Genomic DNA, 24,532 nt, shown 5'->3' on the forward strand with positions numbered 1-24,532 from the left:
TTTCCACATGGAGAGGATTGGCAGGTGGCAACAACCTTTATTTCTCTAGTTGATGTACCACTCACAAGCTAGCAACTACGTACCGACATTATTGCAGTTGTTAGAATAGCTACTAAGAATCTATTGCCGAAGGTTAGTTCGGGAGCTTGCACCACAAGACGCCGATCGTCAATATATAATTCATGTTCCGCCGCAGTATTGATCTATCGTTTATTGGCTAATATGCCGAGGACACAGATTTTTTATAAAACATGATATGAACAAAGCTCGATACCTGACATTTCTATAGTCAGCATATGAGCAAATGTTAGATCTTAAATTAACTTTCATAAAAGTAAACTGTTTTATTTTGTAGAGCCGTTGACGAGACTGTCGATTATGCTGATATATATTTGATTAAGCTAATTTTTGATTAAATATCTGAAAATATTGATTCATTATTGACACCGTACTGGTCAATATATTCAAATATATGAATACCCCGCGGACGGAAATTAACCAGTGTCAGTCACCAATCACTTTTTTAGCTCTCGATCACGACTCTGTAGTTAACCCGTATATATGTCAGGTTGGGATCATGGATTAATTTTTCTTGGACCGCACTCCCGAGCGGCGCCGCACACAGGTCTTCCCGTGCGGCGGCCAGGTTGCCAGCCTGGCATCCAAACACCCCGCACGGGCAGGTGCGCGCAGCCCCATCCTTTCCCTCTTTTTCTGTCTGAAGCCCCCACCAGCAGCATAAATATCTACCTCTCCCCACCACCAATCCCAACCCCATCTCATATCCCCTACCCCCCACCCCCCACCGTGATCTCTTCCCCCCTGTCTTCTTCCTCCCTCCACAAAAGCCCACTGGCATGAACATACCAACAAGAAACAAATACCAACAGAAAAAGCATCAAGAAAAGAGACAATTTCTGGAGTTGTTCAAGTGATCCAAGGCAGTAAAAAATTACAGGTATGCAACTGCTCCGTCTAAATTCTGTAGTTTCCCACAAATATGAATCTGCTTACAGAAAAGGACTAAAAAAACAGCACCCTCAGATCTCTTGTTTTCTCCAACTCAAAAAGGCAAGCCCTCTCTCTTTTTCTTGGCCCCTTCAGATATCCACCTCTCTTTATCCCTCTGGATCTTCAGCTTCTGATCTCAAATCCCCTATTACAGAAACAAAAAAGTCAGAAAAAACACACTGATAAAAATGTCTCCATGTGACACAAAACATGTAGGGAGAGCAAGATCTTCACAAAGAAGAAAACAAACAAGGGGGCATCACTCATATATAGATGGATTCTCACTTTGTGGCTGCTCATGACACAGGTTTGTCCCCTCCCTCCCTGTAGTTTCCAAATTAGTTGTGTTTTCGTAGTGTTTTTGCTGCTATAATTCCTACATAATTCCTACCATAATTCCTACCATAATAGTAGCCTGGCCAATATACACACATGGCCTAGCTCTAGCTACATGGATGACTTGACCTCTTGTCCTGTATAAAACTGCTTACTTGCCTGATGCAAATGCATGCTGTTATTACTTGGTTGTCCAATTGTAATTAGTTGCTGGGTTACGCGCTAGTTGCCATATTAACTGTGCCTACTCATCAAATTAACTGTGCTTACTCACCAGGTTTCTAAGTACTTAGTTATCATTTTAGGCAGCGTAGTTTCCAGATTTAGTATTGCTTAATTGTCAGGTTTGCTAAAGGTAGTTGTCAGGTTACCTGATTGCGAAAAATCCACACATAGCCTAGCCCAAAAAAAATTCACACCATGGCCTAGCTCTAGCTACATGTATAAGTTGACCTCTTGTCCCTTTATAAATTGTCTACTTGCCAAATTACAAGTAGCTACTCATCATATTACAGGGGAAAAACTTTTTGTCACCAGATTACAACTCCTTACTTGCCTGGGTTACGCGCTAGTTGTCATATTAACCGTGCCTGCTCACCAAGATTAACCGTGCTTACTTGCCATGTTCTAAGTACTTAGTTACCGTTTTAAAAAAAGCTTAGTTTTCAGATTGAGTATTACTTAGTTGTCAGGTTACTAAAACTAGTTGTCAGGTTACTGATTACCAGTTTTCGAGAAAAAAATATATGCACAAACTGTGATTTCCTAAAAAAAATGTAACTAAAATTGGTTTTGTATGTTATGCAGATCGTGAGACTGTCGGTACATCACGCACTGTGTTGCCGGCAAACACCGACCAAACGCTGGATGCATCGTCTAATCACACCCCAAACGATGACAATGCAAATGAGGATGAAGGAATGCCGGAGGTGATGTCCACGCCACAGCAACCCACAGCCATGATGAGATTTGACACTCTTGAGGATGCTGAGAAACACTACAAAATGTATGCGAGGCAGAAAGGTTTTGGAGTAAGGTATTGTTTCCGAAAAAGGTCAGAGGCTAGTGGTGAACTGATAAGAGCATCACTTGTCTGTCATAGAGCTGGGTTGAAGATCAATAGGAAAGTAGACACCCAAAACCCGCAACCTACTGCCCCTGAGAGGAGGAGGAATACAACTGAAAGAACAAACTGCCCAGCCCGTATGTTTGTGAAGTGGAGAGATAATGCATGGGTTGTAACAGAAATAAATGACAACCATAACCACCCTCTCATAAAGAAATGGTCGCTGACAGGATACCTACGATCACATAGACATATTCCTGAAGAAGAACAACAGTTTGTGAAGTTGCTTCATTCATGCAATCTAGAACCTTCTAGACAGATGCAGTTGTTGACACAGTTGCATGGCCAACGTGAAGCCATTGGTCCTCGCATGCTTCATAGTCCTCGCATCAATATCTTCAAGGACACACCAATTTTCTCACTTTCAAAATCTTCAACACACCAAAATTACTAAGGGCACTAGATGCACTTACAATCTCTAAGGCACGCTCTAAGTTTTATCTTTGCACACGTTCATTGGCTTATGGCATTTGATCAGTTTTCTCTTGGCATGCGTAATTGCACAACCACCTTGACTTTTCCAAAAAAATAGAATCTGTACACCTAGGACAGCAAAAATATGACCTTCTATTTATGACACTTCTTTATGTTTAAATGTTGGGTGAGATTACTAATGTATATATTGGATGTGGGGAAACTGAACAAATGTTGTACTCGGCGCATTTGATTAAATATATTAGCTAATAAATCCATACTTTATTTATCGCCCCATGGCAATGCACAAGTGTTTCGCTCGAGTTGTGCGTGGGCTGCTCGAGTTGCACGCAATGTGGAGACCCGACACCGCCTCCCACGGGCTGATATTGTTGCACGTCATGGCGGGGACAAGCGTGTGTGCACTACTTGTGTTGGGCGTCGATGTGGAGGCCCCGGATCAGAAGGGACCCCGCTAGAGATGGTGGTAGTCCTCGTGGGGTTGGGACCAGACACAGAAGTGCTGGACCCGTCTCTTTCCATAGCGACGCTAATCTGCTGGTCCTTGAAGGTGTTGGAACATACGTGCTTTGAGAAAAAAATGTTAGTTATAATTCTTAGTTCCCGCTACCTCCGCAGTGATGCAATTAGAATTTCAAATCTTCATTGCTATTTCCAACTATTTTTTTTGTGTCTGATTGAATAATATCCGTTACTAACTTAATTTCTTCAAATAATTTGCCAATGATCTTTGACAATTTTATAGTGTTTTATTTTATTTCTGTAACTGTTATCATGTAATATAATTCAGTTCGTTTTAAAGGTTCACAATGTTTCTTTAAAATTTATCGAGTGAATGTGTATGTCTGCTGAACCGGGTGCAGCTGCAAGCTTTCAACTTTGACTCTTGCTCCATTTCGTATTTGTATGCTTTATTTTTCTGTTAAGTCGTTTTTGTCTTTATATATGACTTGTGTTGGTGAGAAGCTTATTCGATTAAAGGTTATACGATATATTGCATTGCCTTTGTTGCACTCGGGATCCATGGTCATGAGAAATCAAGGTTTGTTCTTGGCTTCTTGCTCGGTTGTGTTTTTCACCATTTTTTGTTATACACATTGGTTTTACTGCTTGCATGTAACAACGTGAGCATTCAACAGGATTCCATTTCTTCGCCGAGAGTGTTATCACCATTGTGCAAGAATGAGAATACTAATGCAGATGTGACTTTTCAGTCCATATTCACGAGTGAAACAAAATTGTATTCCTTTTGTTTTTGCTAAAAACTAAAAATCAACTCACAAATGGACGTAATATATGATTTTCTTCCACTTGTAGTCTGCGCGGGAGAATGCCCATCCTTGCCTTCCATCACCTGTTCTACTGTAACAAAGCTAATTTCTCTATATCTAATTGCCTCATAGACTTAAGAGTGTTTATATCTAGAATTCATATAGGGATTAGTAAATAGACTTTTTTAATCAAATGCTTATCTAGGTTCAAGCAAGCTTAAAGTAGGCCCGGGAGGAAGGCCGTTGATTATACTGATGTTCTTATTTGTATGCAGCTTTGAGCGGACTCATCGCCCATGTAAAATAGTTCTTGGGGGTGGTCCTTATTTTCCTGCATATTTAGCTCATTATTCGGCCAAACATTTTAACCTGAACATCTTAATCAAACAAATGTATGATTTTTTTTATCTAGCAGCAGTACAACTCTTGATTACTAAAAAGGTTAGACATCCTTTAAGGTTCAGATGTATACTTGTAATCTAGCATTTTTTCTAATTGTGATTTTGCGCAAAAGAATTATGGACCTATAGATCGTGCAGAATTGGCTGGAAAGCTATATCATCAATACCATATGATCGACATCTGATGCATGTAGGAAAAAATGTGATATTTGTACAAAATAACCTCGCGACTCTACTCCACAATTTACAAATAGGGTTGTTTTTTCAAGTTTGCTAAGCTGGTATAATTACTTAAGAGTGAACTCTTTATATTAATTTTACCTCATTAATCATTTCTCCCTGTCCATCTAAAATAAATCATTTCTGCCTATCCATATAAAATAAATCATTTCATATCTTGTTTTCATGTATTTGTGCTCTGGAAGGAACACTATGCAACTTTGACGTGTGGCCGGATCTTGATGCAATATTAAAAAAATTGCTTGCAAATAGGTTATACACATGCATGTTGTAATTCTGTTAATCTTCATTTTGGCATGATGAGACATGCTCAGATGCTTTGCTTACTGTTATGGCTAAAAAGAGTTAGTAGATAGTTACTAAAGTTTGTTGGTTTTGCTCAACTTGGTGCTGCTTCATCAGTATCAACTCTCATGCAATACTAAAAGAAGAAAAGGATGGACTGGGGTTTATGATGTATAACATTTCTTTTGCGGAATTTTTGAATTTATCACAACTTTGAGGGTTGAAGAATTTTGCAAGACATTAATTCGAAGTTAGGGATGATTGAAATTACTATGGAAATTTGGGGAACTTGGAGTAAACACCTGTAGATTTGGAGCGAGTGATAGAACTGAAGCCGAGCAACTTGTGATAGATTCATTTGTTAGTAAGTGGGTTGTGGATTGGAACACACTAGGTAAAACAACATGCAAATTTGGAGCGGGATGACACCATAACGATGCCATGACACAATAGTTATAAAAACCTAAAGTGAGAAGCTCATCATATATTCATTTATGAGACCGTGGCAACGTACGGGCATTGAACTAGTATAGATAACAGGCAACACTTTCCGTGCATTTTTTCTATGAGACAGTAGTTTAGAACATTAAACTGATGGAGATATATTACAAGCGTGACACATACACGAAACAAGAGGAAAGTACAATTTTGAGCTTGAGCTCATTTGAACCAGCATGAACAATAAAATGAAAAAATGAAAAATAACTTAATAAATTATAATTTTTGTGATAACTTTGACAAATATTTTAAGTATTTACAAATTTTCATCACGAGATCGTAGTTATAGAATGCGTGACCAAAAAAGTCAGTGTTCCAAAATGCTTTCAAATGTAGCATTTTTAGCGCATTGCTTTTGTTTTGTTTTTTCTCATGCCTTCCTCGAATGGAATCTTATGATGAAAATGTGCAATCATTATTTCCTTCGTTTCTAAATATAAGTTTTTCTTAAACACTTTTCCACGAAAGACTACACAGGAAGCAAAATAAATGAATTTACACTTTAAAATATCTTTATATATATATATATATATATATATATATATATATATCTTTTTTTTGCAACAAAAACTTCCAATCTATTCATCTTCAATCAAGGTAGTACAACGAAAACTAGAAATAATAAAAATTACATCCAAATCCGAAGACCATCTAGCGACGACTACAAGCACTCAAGCGAGCCGAAGGCGCGCCGTTGTCATCGTCCCTCCCGCATTGGAGCCGGGCAAACGTTGTTGTAGTAGGCAATCGGAAAGTGGTCGTGCTAAGGCATCATAGGACCAACACATGAGAACATCAACCGTCGCAGATGAACAGTGTAGATCGAAATTATCCAACCTAAAAACACACAAACAAAGACGGACGACGGACAGATTCGAGCAAATCTCCCAAAGACAGATCCGTCGGAGACATACCTCCACATGCCCACAAATGATGCTAGACGCATCACCAGAAGGGGAACCAGGCGGGGAGACCTTTATTCCGTCTTCAGCGAGCCGACACCGTTTCACCTTCGTGAGCATAACACAAACCCTTACAAAACTTAAAGAAAAGTCTAAAAACGGAGCCCTCCCACCGGCAAGGGCCGAGGTCCACTCCGCCTCCATAGCCCTAAGGCCACCGGAGACGGAACAGACCAGCGACAACGCCGGCGGGAGGCGGTGGAGCCCTAGCTTTTTTGAAACGGCGGCTAGGGTTAGTTGTGTCTATATATATTTGCATGTACTTCAGTAATGGAATCTCTGAAAAAACAGTTGTATTTTGGAACGAATGGAGTAAAACATTTGTCAAAATCCACTATAAAAAATCAGAATTTTTGAAGTCTTTTATTATTATTATTTTACTGTTTATATGGATACATTTAAGTCGGCCTCAAATACGCCACATCCGAATCAAGAGCTGTCTCATCGCACGGTCCTTTTCCGAAAGATAGCAACGGAGGGCCCAAACAACTCACAAAAGAAAACCAAGATCTGGAGCAACGTTCCCTCTCCCGGAAAAGTCAAGCCAAGGGCGTCACCGAAAAAGACCGCGGTCAATAGGCCAGTCGGCCGGTGAGACAGAGACAGAGGCAGAGGACGGGCGGTTGGGCATGCAGAGGAGAGGAGGAGAGGAGTGGTTCATCAGCAGCAGGGCAGACGTTGAGTGCAGGTCGGTAGTGCTCTGCTGGGTACAGACACAGTGGCAGCCGAGACTGGCGGGGCTACTAGCGTGCAGCGTGCGTGCCCGGGCGGGACACCCACCTCCAGCCCCTGCTGCATCGACACGCGCCTATGTCGACACTAGCCTGCAGGGCACGTCGTTTCTCATCAGGTTTGAATCTCCTTTGTTTATTGCTGTCCGCCGCGGCGTCGTGATCCGTGGTCCGTCCGCGCGTCACTGTGGGGCTCGGTCTCTTCGCCAGTCCGCCACCTGCTCCTGCTGCTGCTCGTCGCAGCTGCTATCTACTGCTCATGTTTCTACGGCTCCGTTCTCTCGCTGTTTTTCTTTCTTGGCAGAACTCGTCTCCGGACGACTTATATTATTACTACGTCGAGTGGACCCGTTACCGAGCTGATCTGGCGAAGCCAGTATTGCTGGAGACTTTCCCTTATCCGGTTATTAGTCAAGTGACAGTGTAACACTTGGTGCTAATGCTACTTCTCCACCGTCCACAGGTGTACACTCCTCGCCGTCTAAGGCCAACTGTGTGCCGGATAATACAATGGTCGTAACTTGTAAGGCGGATTGCCATTAGTATAGTACACTCAAATTGTGCCATCAGGCTAGTCGGCCAGATATCTGCATTTCTGTCCACGTCGCCAAAGGGTGGACCATCTCCTTCTTTGCATCTATTCTCGCTGCTGCAGTCTCACCCACTCGCCAGAAAGCCACGTGCGACCGTCGACCACCACTGCATGCAACTTGCTCCACGCTCCGTGCCACGTACTCCCCGTGAAGCAAGTCGGCACTCCTACTTATCCTAGTTCAACTGTTTATTACTACTCCATGTCACAGTTGCCCAGCCCCGGTAGAGCAATAATGCAAGCCAAGGTATATCTATCTACAAATGTTACGATCAGAACATTCTTGGCTCAGCACGATCTACCAGTATGTTGGTGCGCCGAGAGCTGGTTTGGCCTTTTGCGAGGCGCTCAGGTGAAGACAGCCGGCCGCCAACGGCCGTTGCTGCATGCGTCTGCGCCGTTGATCCCGAGCACACTGCCACGTCGAGACCACCACAAGGGCCAGCTCTGAGTTTTCCAGCAGCTTGGATCACTTCCGTTGAAAAAACGGTGAGAAAAGGCCGCTCCATGTGTCGATCTTGTGCCGCCGCAGTCGTCTCAGATGCTAACCATGGGCAAAAGGAGAATGGAGGAATCAGCCCATACGGACGGGCAGGAGATATCGATCACTGAGATAGCAGCATTTGTCTGTAACTTTTTACTCCTTTTCCGGCAGTTTCAACATGATAAATACTCCTACCTCTCAAGTCTTAGAGTCGATCGTCCAATAAGGATCGCCACGTCCGGTTCTGCTTTACGCGTTAAGAAGGAACAAGTATCGGATTATCTTTTCGCAACAAAAAAGAACCAGTACTCTTTCCATTCGTAAATATAAGTTTTTTATAAATTTCACTACGAATTACTCACAGAGTAAAAAATGAATCCATTTTTCAAAGTATATCTATGTACGAGTCAGGAGTTTTGGCTCTTGACATCCACGGAGGCCGATTTTCTGAAAGAAAAAAAAACAAAATTCAAACTTTTTAGTTCTTAAAAAATCTAAAAAAAAAGTGTACAATCAAACAAGGATGTTATGCAAATGTGTGTAAAATTTTAGGATGAGATACCTTGAAATGTGATCTGTACAAAAAAGATAAATTCATTGCCTCACAGCATGAACGGTATCATGTGTTAAAAAGTCTCATATTTCATTTTTGCACAGTCCACGTTACAACGTATATTTACACACTTGTGCATTATGCCTTCATGTATGTCTAGATAATTTAAAAAAAATGAAAAGTAAAAATGTAATTTTTGATGAATTTTGATTTTTTTAAACGGTTTCATTGGAGGTCGGCCTTCAAAAGAGATTTCTAGTCTATTTACATATGTCTGTTGTCCGTGATGAGATCTCTAAAAAGGCTTATATTTTAGAACAACTGAAGTATCAATAGTACATTAATTATATTTTCCACTGGTTCATTTATTTCGTCTGTATATAGTGCTTGGTCACTTGATCTCACGTGGACATAAACACAAAACCTCCTACGTCACAACAATATGACTTCTTTTTAAGTGCGATTAGAAGCATCTTTTTTATTTACATGAACTCTAACCCAAGTTCTAGATATGGTATGCTGGAGTTTGCAAATATATATATAACACAATGCAAATGTAAGAACAACGATACGAATCATAATCACGAGTTTCCCTTTTAGAAATGGGGTGGCAGCCTCATGTTTCTATTGGAAGCCAAGTAGCTCGTTTCAAGGCTAACCAACCAAAGGTCAAAAAGAAATAAAGAGGAGCGTCCATTGGCAGTGCCCGAGGTTTGTTGCCAGTTTCTATCTAATAATAAATAATAAGAAAACCATCATCTAACTAGAAACGAAATACAACAACCGCACCACCATGAAATTTAACGACAACTAGAGCAATTATAACCAAGTAAGAGGGGGCAAATCAACTTGGAAGCAAGGCAAACAAAAGTGAGTCTTTCGGTACATTTCAAGCTCGGTTGGAGATTTATCGCATGCCATTCGAGTGAAGCACCGAGGATATCGCTTTCTCTTGCTCAAACAGTTTTGTTCTCCATCACAATGCCACATTATTTTCATGTTTTTATCCGTATCATATGCCATGGGTTCAACTAATGACCAACATCATGAATTAGGCTAGAAGGATCTCATGGCTTCTTGTTATTGAAACAATCATCATTCATACACTCCGAAAATCCCTAAATATAATGACTATTCAAACATCAACAACTTCTACTAACTTCTAAGCACACACAAGTAGAAGTGATACACACCATGAACAAAACACAAGACTACCTCCACAATTTAAAGCATAATGTAAAATGCTCGAGACAAAACGTACAACAGAACATTGTATAAACAGATGGTCAATTGTTTCATCTCCAACACAGAATCAAGAACATTTATTCATGTTTGATCCTCGCCACAATAAGTTATCCCTAGGTACAACACCCTTCATAAGCACCATCCACGATAAAATCTCTTGTTTCTCATGAGTTTTTAGATTCCACTAAATCACATGTGAAAAAAGGATGCACAATTATCTTGTGTACAAAGAGCTAGCACACACACCATGTCATTTTCTTGTTCCAACCACTTAACATAATCACATGATCCACCAAGAACAACCTCATGGCAAGTTCCAATAATACTTTCCCACACGAGTAAATTATCCCATCAATGAGTTGTCTTAAATTTCATAGATCCCCAACGTTTGGTGAAGACACCACCAACCAAAATGTTCTATCAAAATAATTTCCATATACCATATGATAGGCATGAGTTAAAGGTATGTCCCCAACCCACGAGTCTTCCCAGAACCTACTATTTCTCCCATTTTCAATAATTCCCTTCCAACAAGAGTTGAAAATGTCTTTGACTCCAGTAGTTCGTACTATGACATTGATTTCCCAATTTTATGTTTCACACTTTTTTCACACATTTCAAAAGTTTGATTTTCTGCCAACCGTTTTGTCATGTTCAATCTTCTAGACCACCACTTGACAAGAATAGATTTATCCGTGATATCCAAATACGTTGAGAAACCACATATACTTAATAATGTGATATGTCTTTTTACCTTGGTTCTCTTGCCAAAATGATATAGCTCTAAGAAATCTTATTCTGTTCTAAAAAATAAAATCTTATTCTTTCTCAACTCCCCTTGGAATTTGTAAAAATATGTCATATAAAGATAGATAGTAGACAAACAAGATTGGGTGGACACGTATCTCCCTCGTGTTAACACATTACCTTGCCAACAACTACACATATTCTCTACTTTTTGTCGACTTCTTTCCAACTATGATTTCTAACTCCATTAGTTAATTGCCCACATGTTGCAACTCGGGCTTAAATATTGTACTAGTAGGCTAGACTGTCAATTACCTGCCATTTTATTATTAATGACATTGTGTACATGATTTTATCTAGTACCATTTGCTGGCTTTCTGAAAGAAAAAATAGTAAGGCGATAAGATGCATGGCATTTGAGATAGTTTTCAAGGAAAATTGGTGGTAAAGTAGAGATGGAGGAAAAATATCTAAGCTAAGGGGGAGGAGGAGCGAAGGTACAAAAAGTTGAATGAACGACGAGCGGACGACATAACCTTACGTGTTCGGTAAGTAGGGGTATGAACATCTATAAGATTTCCTAGATGCTTCATATCTAGCCTGCCAATTTTAAAAAGTGAAGATTCTTTTGTAAACGTCTCCCTTGTTGATACTCTTATAATAAAACAAACATTTTGTCATGAAAGTTATTTTTCATAAATATGATCGTATGTGTCCTGCAAGGGAGAGGGAGAGTGGATGGTGGGTGTGCTATTCTTGACTTCTATTTACATATGAATTTGTCATGTTTTAATGACTCCTCAAATATTATTGTGAAGTACATTTTTGTATGTTCCTGAATTACTTAGTTTCTTTTTGATATCCGGATCATTTTGGAGGACTTTTGTTTGATTGCCATTAAATAAACATTTGTCATATTTTGAAAGACTTTTTGCAACCTACTAGTAGTATTTTGTAGCACTACCAACATCGATTGATTGTCCCATTTTTCCTTCAAAACTAACAACATATGTGAAAACCACTAAACAAGTATGTGTATCTTACTTCGGTCCAAGGACAATCAACCAAAAGTCAGAAAAGCTAACAGAGTGGAAAAGCCATAAAGAGGGACAGCAACTCAAATTATTACTCACTCTGTTCCTAGAGATTTAAATAATGACTACATATAAATGTATATAAACATATTTTAAAGGTAGATTTATCCATTTTGTTTCGTATGTAGTTCATATAAAAACATTACAAAAAACTTATACATAGAAATGGAGGGAGTACTATTTTTGCTAGTTTCTCTTCTTAGTAATAGGAAAACCCATAATTTAACTGGGAAACGAAATACAACAACCGCAACACCTTGCAATTTAGAGGCAACTAGAACCAACTTTAAAGGGACTTCAAAGTTCATGGTCTGGTCGGGATAATTAATGATAGGATTGCTTCATCAATAGACTCACACCAGGGGCGGACCTAGAAACTTTATTGAATGGGGGCAAAATACTTGAGTGGGGGCAAATGTTAACACATTTTGTATAAATTTAGAGAGTTTCAGTATATATTTTCTAAATATACAATCAAATTCTACAGGGTTTTCAAAACTTGAGTGGGGACCATGGCCCCACTCACATCAACATGGGTCCGCCCCTGACTCAGACTATAGGCTAAAAACACCGGTAGTTTTTAACTTATACTAAACCCAATATTTTTTTGTCTTGGATGGGCCGATCTATTGTGAAACTTTCGACAGAACTTCGCCCAAATTTCTCTAAAATAAAACACACCAACACATCTCGTTACCGACTGGACGTCGATTGGACAGCCTCGACAAGCCTACAGTTATACATTGCTTCGGCATGGGTTTCTTCCTTCCTTCTGTCCCAAGCCGGCACGCGATCTGCCACTTTGACATATGAGGTCAAACAAGCTTTGAGCTTTCGATCTGTTGCACCTGCCGCTGCCCGTTTCGGGGCGTCCATGACCGCATCCGGTCATTTACTTCTCCCTACACTGTACGTTTTGTTTGTGCTTTACCTCCCCTTTGTTACCAAGAAACTATTCCCCCGGCTTTTCTCAGGACCAGGCTCTCTTTTTACCTTCTCTCTTTGACGAGGGGCTCAAGATGAGGCTCTTGGGTCTAGCTTTGCCCCGTCCTGGGACTGGGACTGGGACTGGGAGGTGGAGGCAACGGCCGGCGAAAGTCGTGAACTCACATGCACACTTTCCTTGGCAAGTACAGCGCTCATGCCTTTGGTACGGGTGGCATCGAAAGAAGGCAGCAGATGGAGGAAAATCGGACAAAGTTGGAGTACTTGCGAGTTTGCTGTTGCGATTCCGTCCAACCTTTACCTTCTCCCAAGTTCATATCGACCCTCCTTGATTAATTAACCAGTCAGCAGCTTCTGGGCTCGGCCCGTACGTGTAAAGTGCGGATGCTAGTTTAAAAAATGGCGCTGATGGTCAAGTTCAGTGTGCATGTCTTGTCTGCCTCCGGTGTAAAGCGCCAAGATTTGATCTTGCACTCTTCGAGGAGAAAAGAAATGCCAGTGAGCCTGCCCCTCCTCCAAAGCGAGGGGAGAAGGGCCACGTACGTAACGTACATCCTGCTGGAGGTTGTAACCAGCTCCATAATTCCTACTACGATCGAGCCATGCATGTTCCCGTTGCTCTGCCTCATGGACGGAGAATATATGCATGGGAGCTGGGATCGGCAGCACCGCTGCCTGCGTCGAGGTGTTCACGTTAGGCCTGCATGCACGGATGATGCTTTGAACAACGGGCGGCTACCTTGCTCACGAGCGGCCACATGGACAGCCTAAACCCCGTCCGTGGACCGTGATGGATTCTTTGACCCCCAAGGTTAATGATTTAGATCGGGCGGTTGGGTTGGATCCAGCGCTCTGGCGGCAACAGGAAGCTACCATCGATTAGGTTGTAACCTGAATATATTATACTCCTATAAAACCCAAGGTTAACAAACATAATCAATGGTTTTCTCTCTTCAAATCGTCAGCCCAGCAGGAAAACACGTCCACGGCTATCATGGCGAGGGCCAGGGAAAAACACGCGCAAGTTATTCGGACGACTCATGAATTGTTAGAGCGTGCAAACCGGCCCGCCGTTCCCGCGAAGCAACCGGCGGCAGGACGCGTCGTCTCCCCAATGCCGCTGCGCCTTTCACGGGCGTGGGTGTAAACTCCCCGTTGGATGCACGTAAAGTAGTAGTGGCATGACATGCATGTGTCATCGGGCGCGTCGCGAGCACGGACAGAGCGATTCTTGGTGTCGACCAGGGCTTTTGAATTTTGATGTGGCCTGCACGCGGGCTTCACGCGTCCATCACACACACCCCGCAGAGACAAGATCGCTCGGGTCGGGGGAATATATGCCGCTCCCGTTATGTTTTGGGTGGAAAAAATAATGGGTTTGACTTTGGTTGGGTTAAAAATGACACTAAATGAGTATGGTTCAAGCATGATTTTGAGAGATAGATGAATGAACATGGTTCAAGTATGGTTCAAGTATGAAATAATTCCCAAGTTTGGCTGGGCAAGTCCGTACTGCTCATGCCTGCACCGGAACAGTGCCGACGGCGGAGCCGTTGTTTGCTGACAACGCAACACTGGATTCAAAATTCAAAAGAAGACGGAAGAAAAACCGTCCATCGGAAGCTGTTCTGAGTTTGAACACACGAAAATTCGATTAAAGCAACTTTGTTCTTTTAAGGGGTTAATGCAACTCCTGTCGGAGGGGCAAGGACAGATCTGGGCATTGTCATGAAGGATGCATTCCTTTGGGGGTGAACAACCTATCGTCTATCTTAGATCAGATGTCATCGACGACGTCGACGCATTGTTCCTGCGCTGAAGATGATAGCTTAAAATTTCATTTTCGATGTGACAACCCTATTTATTTATTATTTTCTTCTGTATGTGTGGCAGTAGGTTCGATCTTGTCGTGGGACAAATGAGTTGCGTGTGAAAGCCAATTCTTTTTGGGATAATTTTGATTTCGGTCCCTCAACTTTTAAAAATTAATAAGTTTAGTCCTTCGAGCGGTCTCTGTCCGACGTGAACAATGTGTTGGTGAATAGTAAATTTACAAAAAGATGAAAAAAGATTTTGCGGGGTCGAAGATAGTCATATGCGCAAGATGCATGCAAAGTTTCATGCTGTTTGGACATTCCAGAACCTCATGACAAGGGAAAAAAGTAAAGTTGTACGAAAATGAATAGTAAATTCATAAAATAACTTCAAAACAATATGATTTTGTGTTGGCATCCAAGATGCTTTGATGCACAAGGTGCATGCCAATTTTCCTGGTGCTTGGACATTGTACGAGGTCCTGGTAAAAAGAATAGCCCAAAAAAACTTTAAAAAATGCACTATTTTTTTTTTTTAACTTGAGCTGCTTGGATGTAATTTGGTCGCGAAAACTTGCAAGCACCTTGCCTACCCAAGCCTCTTTGATGCGAAATTTTTCCATTTTTTCAAAATTGTTTGCTATTTTTTTTCCGAACTTAATACTTATAGATTTATTGTTTTATCCTTGTCGCGATGCCCTAAGTTATCACAACACCATGAAAATTTGCACGCGTCTTGTGGACACGGGTATCTTTGATTGTACAAAATTCCCCATTTTTTGATTTTTTGGTGCTGTTTTTTCTCTATTTTATTGTTTAACGGCGCATTGTTCACATCAGACGGTAACCGCTTGGGGGACTAAACTTATCCGGTTTCGAAAGTTAAGGGACTAAGTTTTTATGGTTTGGAGTCGAGGGACGATTTCTAAAATTTCGGAAAGGATGATGGACGAAAAATACACTCATTTCATTCTTTCTTGAACGCGTTGCCTTGGAATCTTGCGCCCTTTACTAGATCACATGTCACTCGGGTGGGTGGTGGTTTTATGCTCCATGATGATATGAGTTTGTGGTAGGTAATCTAGATGCTGCCATATAGGTTATTTATTTGGTACCGATGACACACTTTTTTTTATAACTAGCCATAAGCCTCATCCATTTATACCAAAGTACATTAATTTTATTTTTAGTTCTCACATGCATAATTTTTTTATCACTCAATGTCATATACTCATTTTAATTTTAATGTCATAAAACATACCATAAATTCATATAAATTGACAAAACAACTTGTTAGCTCCAAAATTAGGCCGGCAAAAATAAGTGGCCTTACCCATTTTTTATTCTTGTTATACAATTTTCATATCTGAAACTGACAATTCTAATTTTTGTTTCGTGTTTGCTACCACCGCCCGTCACTCGAATTTTAGCAATACAATACAGATCAACCACACTCGCCGGTAAAAACATTGCGTCGGCGTTATTTACGGTACAGATAGTTATGTGACGTATAAATCTGAAATTTCTAGAGACGGTGCATATGCTGCTGCTTTGGTGTAGCCATGAATACATATGGTCTATGGTATGTTTAGGTACAATTGTGAATATCTAACAACTACGAATGCTAGGAGGAGTAGTATGTTTTGTTGTTTATGGGAACGTGTAGCCATCTCCCTGATTTTCTCGTACCACTCCATGCTTGTAGGCAATGGGAGTATAGAAAATATGCAAGCCGTCGTCCAGCATACTATAAAAGAGTATCAGGCTTAAAAAAAAAAACCAACTATAAAAGAGTCTCAGAACCAATAACATGTTTAGGTTTTTCTTTTTGGTATGTTTGGTTTTTTTACACGTGTATGTATACTTCCATCCATCTCTCTGTCTCCCCCTCCCCCTACCATCTCATTTTTAATACGGAAATACTCCGTATCGAAGAAGCGGACGCCGATTGCCTCCCATCCATTTCAAAAGGAGACAGACCCTCTGACGCTGACGAACCGGGGCCACCGGATAGAACGCGCGGACGGACACCCTGCGCCGTACGTGGCGACGAGCCCTTGTGTGTCAACAAAATTTCGAGAAGCAGGAGGGAAGGACAGCGAGGCTCGTGCCCACTCCGCCCATAATAAAAGGCGTGGACGGACACGCCCTCCCCGGCGTGATACTACTGTTGGGCGGTAGTGCTCGTAACGGCAGCGCGAAACTCGCCAGAGACAGAAGCCCTCTCCCTCCGTCTCTCTGCCCTGTTCGCCGGGAAATATCCCCTGCCTTCTCCACGGAAGCCACGTGAGCGGATGGAGTCGTCCTCGTCGGGCGGCGCCAGGGCGCGGCGGAGCGGCAGCTGGGGCAGCGTCGGCGGCGGCGGTGGAGGAAGCGACCCCTTCGACATCCCCGGCAAGGGCGCCCCCGTCGAGCGCCTCAAAAAGTGGAGGGTGAGCCGCCGCCGCTCCTCCTCCCTCCTTCGCTTGTTACTTTCCCCTGATACGCTTGGACTGTTGTGTGAGCGCGCGGCGGCGAATTTTGGGTGTTTTTTGCTTTCCGAACTGCTCGCTCGTTTAGGGAACATGGGGGTTTCTCCCTCTCGCTTCCCCCCAGATTTGCCCAGTTTTTTTACAGGGGTTCCATGCCGTGCCTAGGGTTTTTTGAGTTCCAAAAAATACGGAGTTTCGTCGGCCGTTTGATGTTAAACCTAGCTTACAAGTTCGGAATCCAGCGGCTTTGCCTCTGCATTCTGGGCTCGGGCCTGCACCTGTGTAGTAGATGTTTAGGTCGATTTCCTCGCTTTTGATGGCTGCTAGGGGGACGGGAGCGGGGCTTTCTCCTTCCGACGCTTCCACTCTCATGCTGTTTCCCCCTCTGGCATCCGTGCTTGCCTTGAGATTCAGGACTTACTAGCTTCCCTTTCCCTCCATTATTTTACCTCCATCATATCCCCTCCCCACCGCTTTCCGCCTCCACCGAGCCCACCAGGACGCGTCAGCCGGCCGCCTCTCTTCTTCGATTCGATTGCGCGGGCGCAGAGCCCACCGAGCCATTTGTTTGGGTTGGTTTCAGGGTAGTAGTAGCTTCGCTTGCCTGTTTCGGAATCGAATCGCGCTTCCACTGGCTTTGCGTTGTTGTGCCCTCGGTGCTTTCGAACTGTTCTGTTGCCTTTGACGCCGACTGAAGTTGCGTTGGATTTGGGCCGCTCTTCCCTTTCTCAGAGATACGCTCGCATTTTTTTAATAATGCTTTAGAACTGTTCTCTTGCTTTTGCATTTTTCTTCCGAATACTGACGATTTTGGAGTAGAACTCTGTAGATGTCGATGCGCATTATAATATTCTGGATTGGTAGAGTGGAGTAGCCACGCGTCGAACCGTGGCATTGCTTGAGCTGCCGACGTGCTTGCCTCGGGAGCGTTCGCGCAGATTATTTTGTTCTGGCGTCTCGAATTTCATAATAGTCATGCCTAGGTTTGACTCAGCAGTAGGGTCCGAGACTGGTGCAGATGACGTAGTATTCAATTTTCTGTTGAGAGTGTCCACATTTGCGCCATTCATGTCGGCAAGCAGTCCTAAAGCTTTTGCAAACATCCCAGATTCACAATGTTTACAATTCCGTATATACACTGTTCGTTCATTTCGTACATACTCCCAAATACCTCTCGAAAACGCCACAACCTGTTGTTGTCATGTCCGATTCCTTCAGATTTGCTTTGCGATGGTCTTTTCATAAAGCTCTATTATACTAGGGACCAGTGGCCCGCAACTGTCGGACACATTCAGAAATTTAGCAAGAACAGAAAGGATTAGCTGGACCTTGTTGAAACATGTGGATGTAGGATGATTTGATCCCCTCTGGGGGCCCTGCCAGCCACCTGCACAAGTGGTTGCTGGTCATTAGGGCCGTGACCCTTTTCAGTTCTTTTGATAATTATTCTTTTGTATGTAAACTGGCGTTTGCGTCTAACTAACAACTTCCAGCATTGCATGGACAAATTTGCAGTCGTGTCCAAAAGTGTAGTTGTATTGGACCTGCTTAAACTTTGGAGTATCTGACACAGTGTTCAGCCCGCCAGTTTAGTGCCGCAGTATTCGGCACAAAGTTTGTGCTGGTGGTGCAACCCTTTATTTATGAGTGCTTCTGTTTCTCTTTGTGAAATATATGCCAAGATTTGATTAGGATGTTCACCTTGTTTATGGTCATCCAGAAAACATTCAATATTCAGGGCTAGTGCAATGTGGTCTTTGCCGGGTGCTGACAGCAACTGGAGCTTCCCTTTTTAGGAGACTGGACACATCGATTCTTTCTGCTATTGAGTGCTGATCTTGTGGACTGTTCTGAATGTAATCCCTTTGTCTCTCGTCCACTGCAGCAAGCAGCTCTTGTCCTGAATGCATCAAGGCGATTCAGATACACATTGGACTTGAAAAAAGAGGCGCAAAAGGAGGAAGTCATAAGAAAAATTCGTGCACAAGCTCATGTTATCAGGGTATTGTACCATCATGTATTCTTTTTGTTTCATTTAGTTGATTTATGCTGATTTTTTAATTTCCCTGTTCAGGCTGCATTCCGCTTCAAAGAAGCAGCTCGACTTGGTTCTCAGACAAAGGACGTACCAGGTAGTTTATTTTCTCACCTACCTGCTTACCAGTCCTGCCTGTGCTCTGTACAATCGTCGTTTGGGTTTGCTCCTTTGAGCATTCCAAGCAAACAATTTAATAATGCTTTGTAGGAACATACTAATATGTACTATATGTCATTCAATACTAGTCATCTGAATGCGCACTGAATTCAGGGCCTGTTTGTTTGGGCTGTGGCTGGCTGGCTGTGGCTGTGGCTGTGAAGGGAAAGCTGTTGTGCAGGGAAAGCTGCTTATCTGAATGTCACTGTTTGGCGACTTGGCTGGCTGTCTAGCTGTGGATCGAGGATATGTCTAAAATACCCTTAGAGTTCCGAGTACCATTACACAAATAGAATATCGTACCCTTAGAGTTCCGAGTAATACATAGCATTAAAAAAAAATATTAGTAGGATATAGATTTGTCCAAAATACATATCGTACCATTACACAAATAGAATATTGTCCATAATTAATATATATTAATTCAAACTACATGTCAATAACGTTACACATAATAACTAGCTAGCATGAGTAGATCATCTTCTTCTCGAATCGAACACTTCGGTAGCAATGCGTTCACGCCTTGCTTTCATGTCAAACACGCTCAATAGCATTCCGAAGCGATGAATGTAGAAAGTTGAAAAGTTCTTCTCTTTTTGTTGGTCGCCCTTCTCGGCGAAAATCTGGGATATGGTACGTGTTGTTCTTAAAAGGAGCTAGGAATCCCTTCCTATTTGGATAACCTGAATCAACAAGGTAGTACATATCTGGGCATAAAAGGAAATGTGACAATCAGAATCAAATAAATAGCAATGCATGTGCAGTAGAGTCATGTGAATAATCATAGAGAATATTACCACCAGGAGGGGTCGGGAATTCGACTGGATACTTTTCGATGCTCCGTTGGAGAATGCGTGTATCATGTACTGAACCAGGCCAACCAGCAACAGCAAATGTGAATCTCAGATCGAAGTCACATATCGCTAGCAGATTCTGTGATGTGTATCCATGCCTTCCAGTGTGGTTAACCTTCTCATCTTCGGGAACTTCAACAGGAATATATGAGCCATCTATGGCGCCAATGGCATCTTTGAAATGAGGCCAAAAGCGTGGATCTTGAAGCCTTGGATGCACATCCTTGAAATTCCGATCTACTGGTTTTATGTTATCCTTACCCAATTTGTACAAGCAATTCAGAACCATGTGAAACTTCCGAGAAATTGTTTCAGTTGAACGACTAAAAGTAATCTCAACTTGTCTAACTGACTGTGGCCCTCCAACCATCCATAAAAACATAGCTAGGGATTCTAGAGATGACATGAAAACACTTGATTCTAACCCATAGCTAGAAACTAGAAGGTCATGCAATTTATGGAACACATCTGGATACACCCTAAACATCTTGTAGCATCTTTTTCTATTTCCAAGATGTTCATTAACCCATTCAAGCCCAGTTTGTTGTGGAATCCTCTTAGGTGCCTTATTCAAATACTTCTCGCAATAGAGGTTACCATAGTAGCCCAACACAGCCATGTCGCGCGCCAATCCAAGAAGATGACGCGTCTTCTCAATTTCTTCATCACTTTCAGTGCCACCATCATCCATCTAGACAACAAGAAAATAGAACATGTCAAAAACCAGTACACATGCAACAACCATATAGAACATTGGACAAATAGCATACATGCAACAACCATATTGTACATTGAACAAATAGTAGACATGCAACAAGCAACAAAACATAACAGGTTCAAATAGAATAGGTTCATTATTCGAATACATCAATGTTTCACACAACAATAAGCAAAGGTTCACAGAATAAGGAAATACAATGGTGGTTCATACAGATAGTCTTGAGAAATACAACAATGATACACATAATACATGACTCATCTACTTGTTCATCTCAGCATGTGTACGCTGCAGCCAATCGAGCCTCCCCTCATTTGTTGCAAATGCTGCAAACACCTCTCTTGAATCCCTGTTCATGGCAAGCTTGCTTGCTGTGAACATGATGTCAGTTCCTTCACTCACTCCACACTCCCGAACCGTCGCTAAAAACTCCTTCATAGTTGGGACCTTGTCAGCCTTGGTGGAAGAACTACCTTCATTCCTTGAAACAAGTGTGTTGAGAGCATTGTTGTAAACCGTGAAAAATGGGCTCTCTTTTTCGTTGCCTTCTCCAGCACCAAACTTGCGCTTTCCTGTTATTTTGGAGGAGGTACCACGATCATCCTCAAGCAATATTGGAGCTTCCTTGCCCCCTCCTGTTTCCTGTCCAGCAATGGCCGCTGATTCTCCGGTGACATGTGCCTTCCTAAACATAACATCTTGCTGCTCCAAATTGGGAGGTGGCCCGTTCCTAAATTTTGCATGATCGGGGCGCATCTGAAAATAATAACAGAATAGATACATGAGTCCAATTATTTGAGCAAAAACTAGACAGGAAGAAAGATAGTTCAAAACATGATAAATTACCTCTAGGTGAATTTTCCACCAATCATCATCTGCATCCATGGTTTTTGTTTGGGGATCCCAGCCTAGTCCGGTTGCATTTAGCAATTCCATCCACCACGTGTACTCCTTTTTCAACTGATCCCATTTGTTCTTAAATTGTTTCCTCACTAGCTTCTCTCCTACTTTCTCATAAAATTTTCTCTCCAGATTTTCATAGCCTTTTTTACTCAAGCAGCCCCCATCCCTGTTGTTGTTGTTCACTTCTTCCATACAAATGTCGCAAAACACTCTAACACGGTATGCATCCCAAGTGGCAACATTGTTTCTTCACTAGTTTCTATCAAAATTACAGCAAACAAATAAACATCAGATGGAGGCCAGTACTTGCTGTTCCTATCCCAGTACTTGCTGTTACAAACAAATAAACTAGCTACAAACAAATGGAGGCGGCAAGTACTTGCTGTTCCTATCCCATCTATGGAGGCCAAGCAAGTCCTAGCATCTATGGGAGCCCAAGCAGTACAAGCAGAGAGGAGGGGACGGGAGCTATACCTGAGGCCGACGACGAATCCGGCAGGGAGGTGGACGAATCCGGCAGGGCTGTGGACGAATCCGGCAGGGAGGTGGACGAATCCGGCAGGGAGGAGGGAGCAGCGGCGAGCTAGCACGGCGGGGATCCCTCCGCGGCGGACGACGAGGCCGGGAGAAGCAGAGAGGAGGGGACGGGAGGCCGGCGGCGGAGTTCGTGCTGTCGGCGACGGGAGGACTGCGTGCCACTTCGAGGACGGCGGGGACGGGAGGATGGCGACGGAGGGAGAAGGTCTTCGCCGCCAGGAGGTGCGCCGCTCGCCGGCGGGAGGAGTAGACGAGGCGGCGGCGGCGGGAGGAGGAACCCTAGGAGGATGCGTCGGGCGCGTGGTGTTCGTGGAAGGGACTGGTGGGGTGGAGGCAGGGAGCGGTCGAGCGCGTGCGGTCGTGACTCGTAACTGGTGGGGCTGTGGGAAAAATTCGAGTGGCATTCGGTTGTAATTTCCTTAGAACGAAATGTCCCTTATACAAAACGGTTCGGATCACTTTGCGGGAAGCGAAGGAAAGCCACGGAAAGCACGTCTCGGGGTGCTTTCTCTCCTACGTGCAATGGAGAGGCCGGCTTTGTCAAAGCCAATAGCTAAGCTAGGCTGTTTGGTGAGCTTTGTTGGCTTTTTTTCGTGGAAAGCCACCAAAAGCTGAAACAAACACCCCCTCAGACTATAATCAAGGGGTGTACAGATCAGTTTCATGAATTTCTGATATAATTGCTTCAATGGTGATTTTTGCAGAAGCACATGCGGATGGTGCACTTGGCTTTGGAATTAAGGAAGATCAGCTGACGGCACTGACCAGAGATCATAACTACTCTGCTCTACAGCAGTATGAAGGGGTGAGCTAATTCTGTTGTCACTGCGCTTTACACTTTTCTGTCATAGTTTGCGTCTCGTAACTTTCCCTACAGATTTCAGGGCTAGCAAATATGCTAAAGACAGACCCTGACAAGGGGATCAGTGGAGATGACTCTGATATTGATGCGAGAAAAAATGCATTCGGGTCAAACACGTACCCTCGTAAGAAAGGGAGAAGCTATATGGTATGAGTGGTTCTTTTATATTAGTATGACAATTGCTGTCTTCTGTCCTGAAGGCTCACTTTTGGTGTGTTCTCACTGTTATTTAGGCCTTCGTGTGGGATGCATGTAAAGATTTGACACTCATCATCCTCATGGTCGCCGCTGCGGTTTCATTGGCCTTGGGCATATATACAGAGGTGTGCGTTGGATCTTTAGTTCATCTGTTCTTTACTTCTGCGTGTTGATACAGCATCATTCCTTGTACTATATGCATTTTTCATGACTTGTGCTTGTAACCTAAACATGTTGCATCATTAGTTCATCTATTCTTTAGCATAATATTGCTCCAGCATCATTCCTTGTACTGTATGCAATTTTCATGACTTATTGTACGGAAACAAAACCATACTTGTAACTTGTTTACATTTAGGTTTTGCTCTTTGCTTGGCCGTTTACCATTAACTAGATGGCTCATCACCATTCTTGTGTCTTGCTATGAGTTTATGACTCCCATTACAACTTTTTTGGTTTCTAGGGGATAAAAGAAGGTTGGTATGATGGGGCGAGCATTGCCTTTGCTGTACTCCTTGTTATTTTTGTTACAGGTATGCCACCACAGACATCTTTCCGTTTTCTGGTTATTTCTGTGAGAGCAATTATAATAAATATATCAACGTTTAGAAGGGTCTGTCCTTTAACTTACACTTGCAGTTGTCTAAATTCCTTAGACACTATAGATCAGTACCTAATAAGAAAAATAAGAAGTGTTTGAAAGTGATGCAGTCACAGCATGTATTCCTGAAACTTATCTTTGACATGTTACTTGGCATTTATTATTAACGGCTCACTATATTGTCCAGCTACCAGTGACTACAAACAATCGTTGCAGTTCCAAAACTTGAATGAGGAGAAACAGAACATTCAATTGGAGGTTAAAACTTTAGACTTATCTTGTTGTAAATTGTTTTTTCTTTCCTGAATAACGTCTCAGATGTTCTCGGTCAGGTTGTGAGAGGTGGAAGGCGAATCAAGGTATCAATTTATGATTTGGTTATTGGAGATGTAGTGCCCCTCAAGATTGGTGACCAGGTACGAAT

At 42.5% G+C, this 24,532-nt stretch overlaps 4 protein-coding genes across 4 annotated transcripts in view; 3 read left to right on the plus strand and 1 right to left on the minus strand.

Moving 5' to 3' along the window:
* The first annotated feature begins 854 nt into the window (after positions 1 to 854).
* LOC123428730 lies at positions 855 to 4,460 on the plus strand. Its single transcript, XM_045112897.1, has 3 exons — positions 855 to 1,318; positions 2,155 to 2,582; positions 4,455 to 4,460. Exons 1-3 carry the CDS (start codon positions 1,285 to 1,287, stop codon positions 4,458 to 4,460), a joined length of 468 nt encoding a protein of 155 aa, XP_044968832.1. The 5' UTR covers positions 855 to 1,284.
* A 12,457-nt stretch (positions 4,461 to 16,917) lies between these two features.
* Positions 16,918 to 24,532, plus strand: part of LOC123428731 (calcium-transporting ATPase 5, plasma membrane-type-like) — a 52,378-nt gene continuing 44,763 nt past the window's right edge. The window contains exons 1-9 of the mRNA XM_045112898.1: positions 16,918 to 17,202; positions 19,127 to 19,243; positions 19,316 to 19,373; positions 23,152 to 23,252; positions 23,325 to 23,456; positions 23,543 to 23,632; positions 23,971 to 24,040; positions 24,296 to 24,366; positions 24,441 to 24,524. Coding sequence (XP_044968833.1) covers positions 17,065 to 17,202; positions 19,127 to 19,243; positions 19,316 to 19,373; positions 23,152 to 23,252; positions 23,325 to 23,456; positions 23,543 to 23,632; positions 23,971 to 24,040; positions 24,296 to 24,366; positions 24,441 to 24,524 — 861 coding nt within the window. The 5' untranslated portion in view covers positions 16,918 to 17,064. The remainder of the gene's footprint in view (positions 17,203 to 19,126; positions 19,244 to 19,315; positions 19,374 to 23,151; positions 23,253 to 23,324; positions 23,457 to 23,542; positions 23,633 to 23,970; positions 24,041 to 24,295; positions 24,367 to 24,440; positions 24,525 to 24,532) is intronic.
* LOC123427692 (L10-interacting MYB domain-containing protein-like) lies at positions 20,431 to 22,196 on the minus strand. The gene is made up of 2 exons (XM_045111801.1): positions 21,854 to 22,196; positions 20,431 to 21,763 (listed from the first exon to the last, which is right to left on the minus strand). The coding sequence occupies exons 1-2, from the start codon at positions 22,100 to 22,102 to the stop codon at positions 21,269 to 21,271; spliced, it is 744 nt and encodes a 247-aa protein (XP_044967736.1). The 5' UTR covers positions 22,103 to 22,196; the 3' UTR covers positions 20,431 to 21,268.
* Positions 22,258 to 22,897, plus strand: LOC123427694. Its single transcript, XM_045111803.1, has 2 exons — positions 22,258 to 22,790; positions 22,830 to 22,897. The coding sequence occupies exons 1-2, from the start codon at positions 22,310 to 22,312 to the stop codon at positions 22,859 to 22,861; spliced, it is 513 nt and encodes a 170-aa protein (XP_044967738.1). The 5' UTR covers positions 22,258 to 22,309; the 3' UTR covers positions 22,862 to 22,897.

The sequence above is a fragment of the Hordeum vulgare genome, chromosome 2H (genome assembly GCF_904849725.1).
Source record: "Hordeum vulgare subsp. vulgare chromosome 2H, MorexV3_pseudomolecules_assembly, whole genome shotgun sequence".
Lineage (NCBI taxonomy): Eukaryota > Viridiplantae > Streptophyta > Magnoliopsida > Poales > Poaceae > Hordeum > Hordeum vulgare.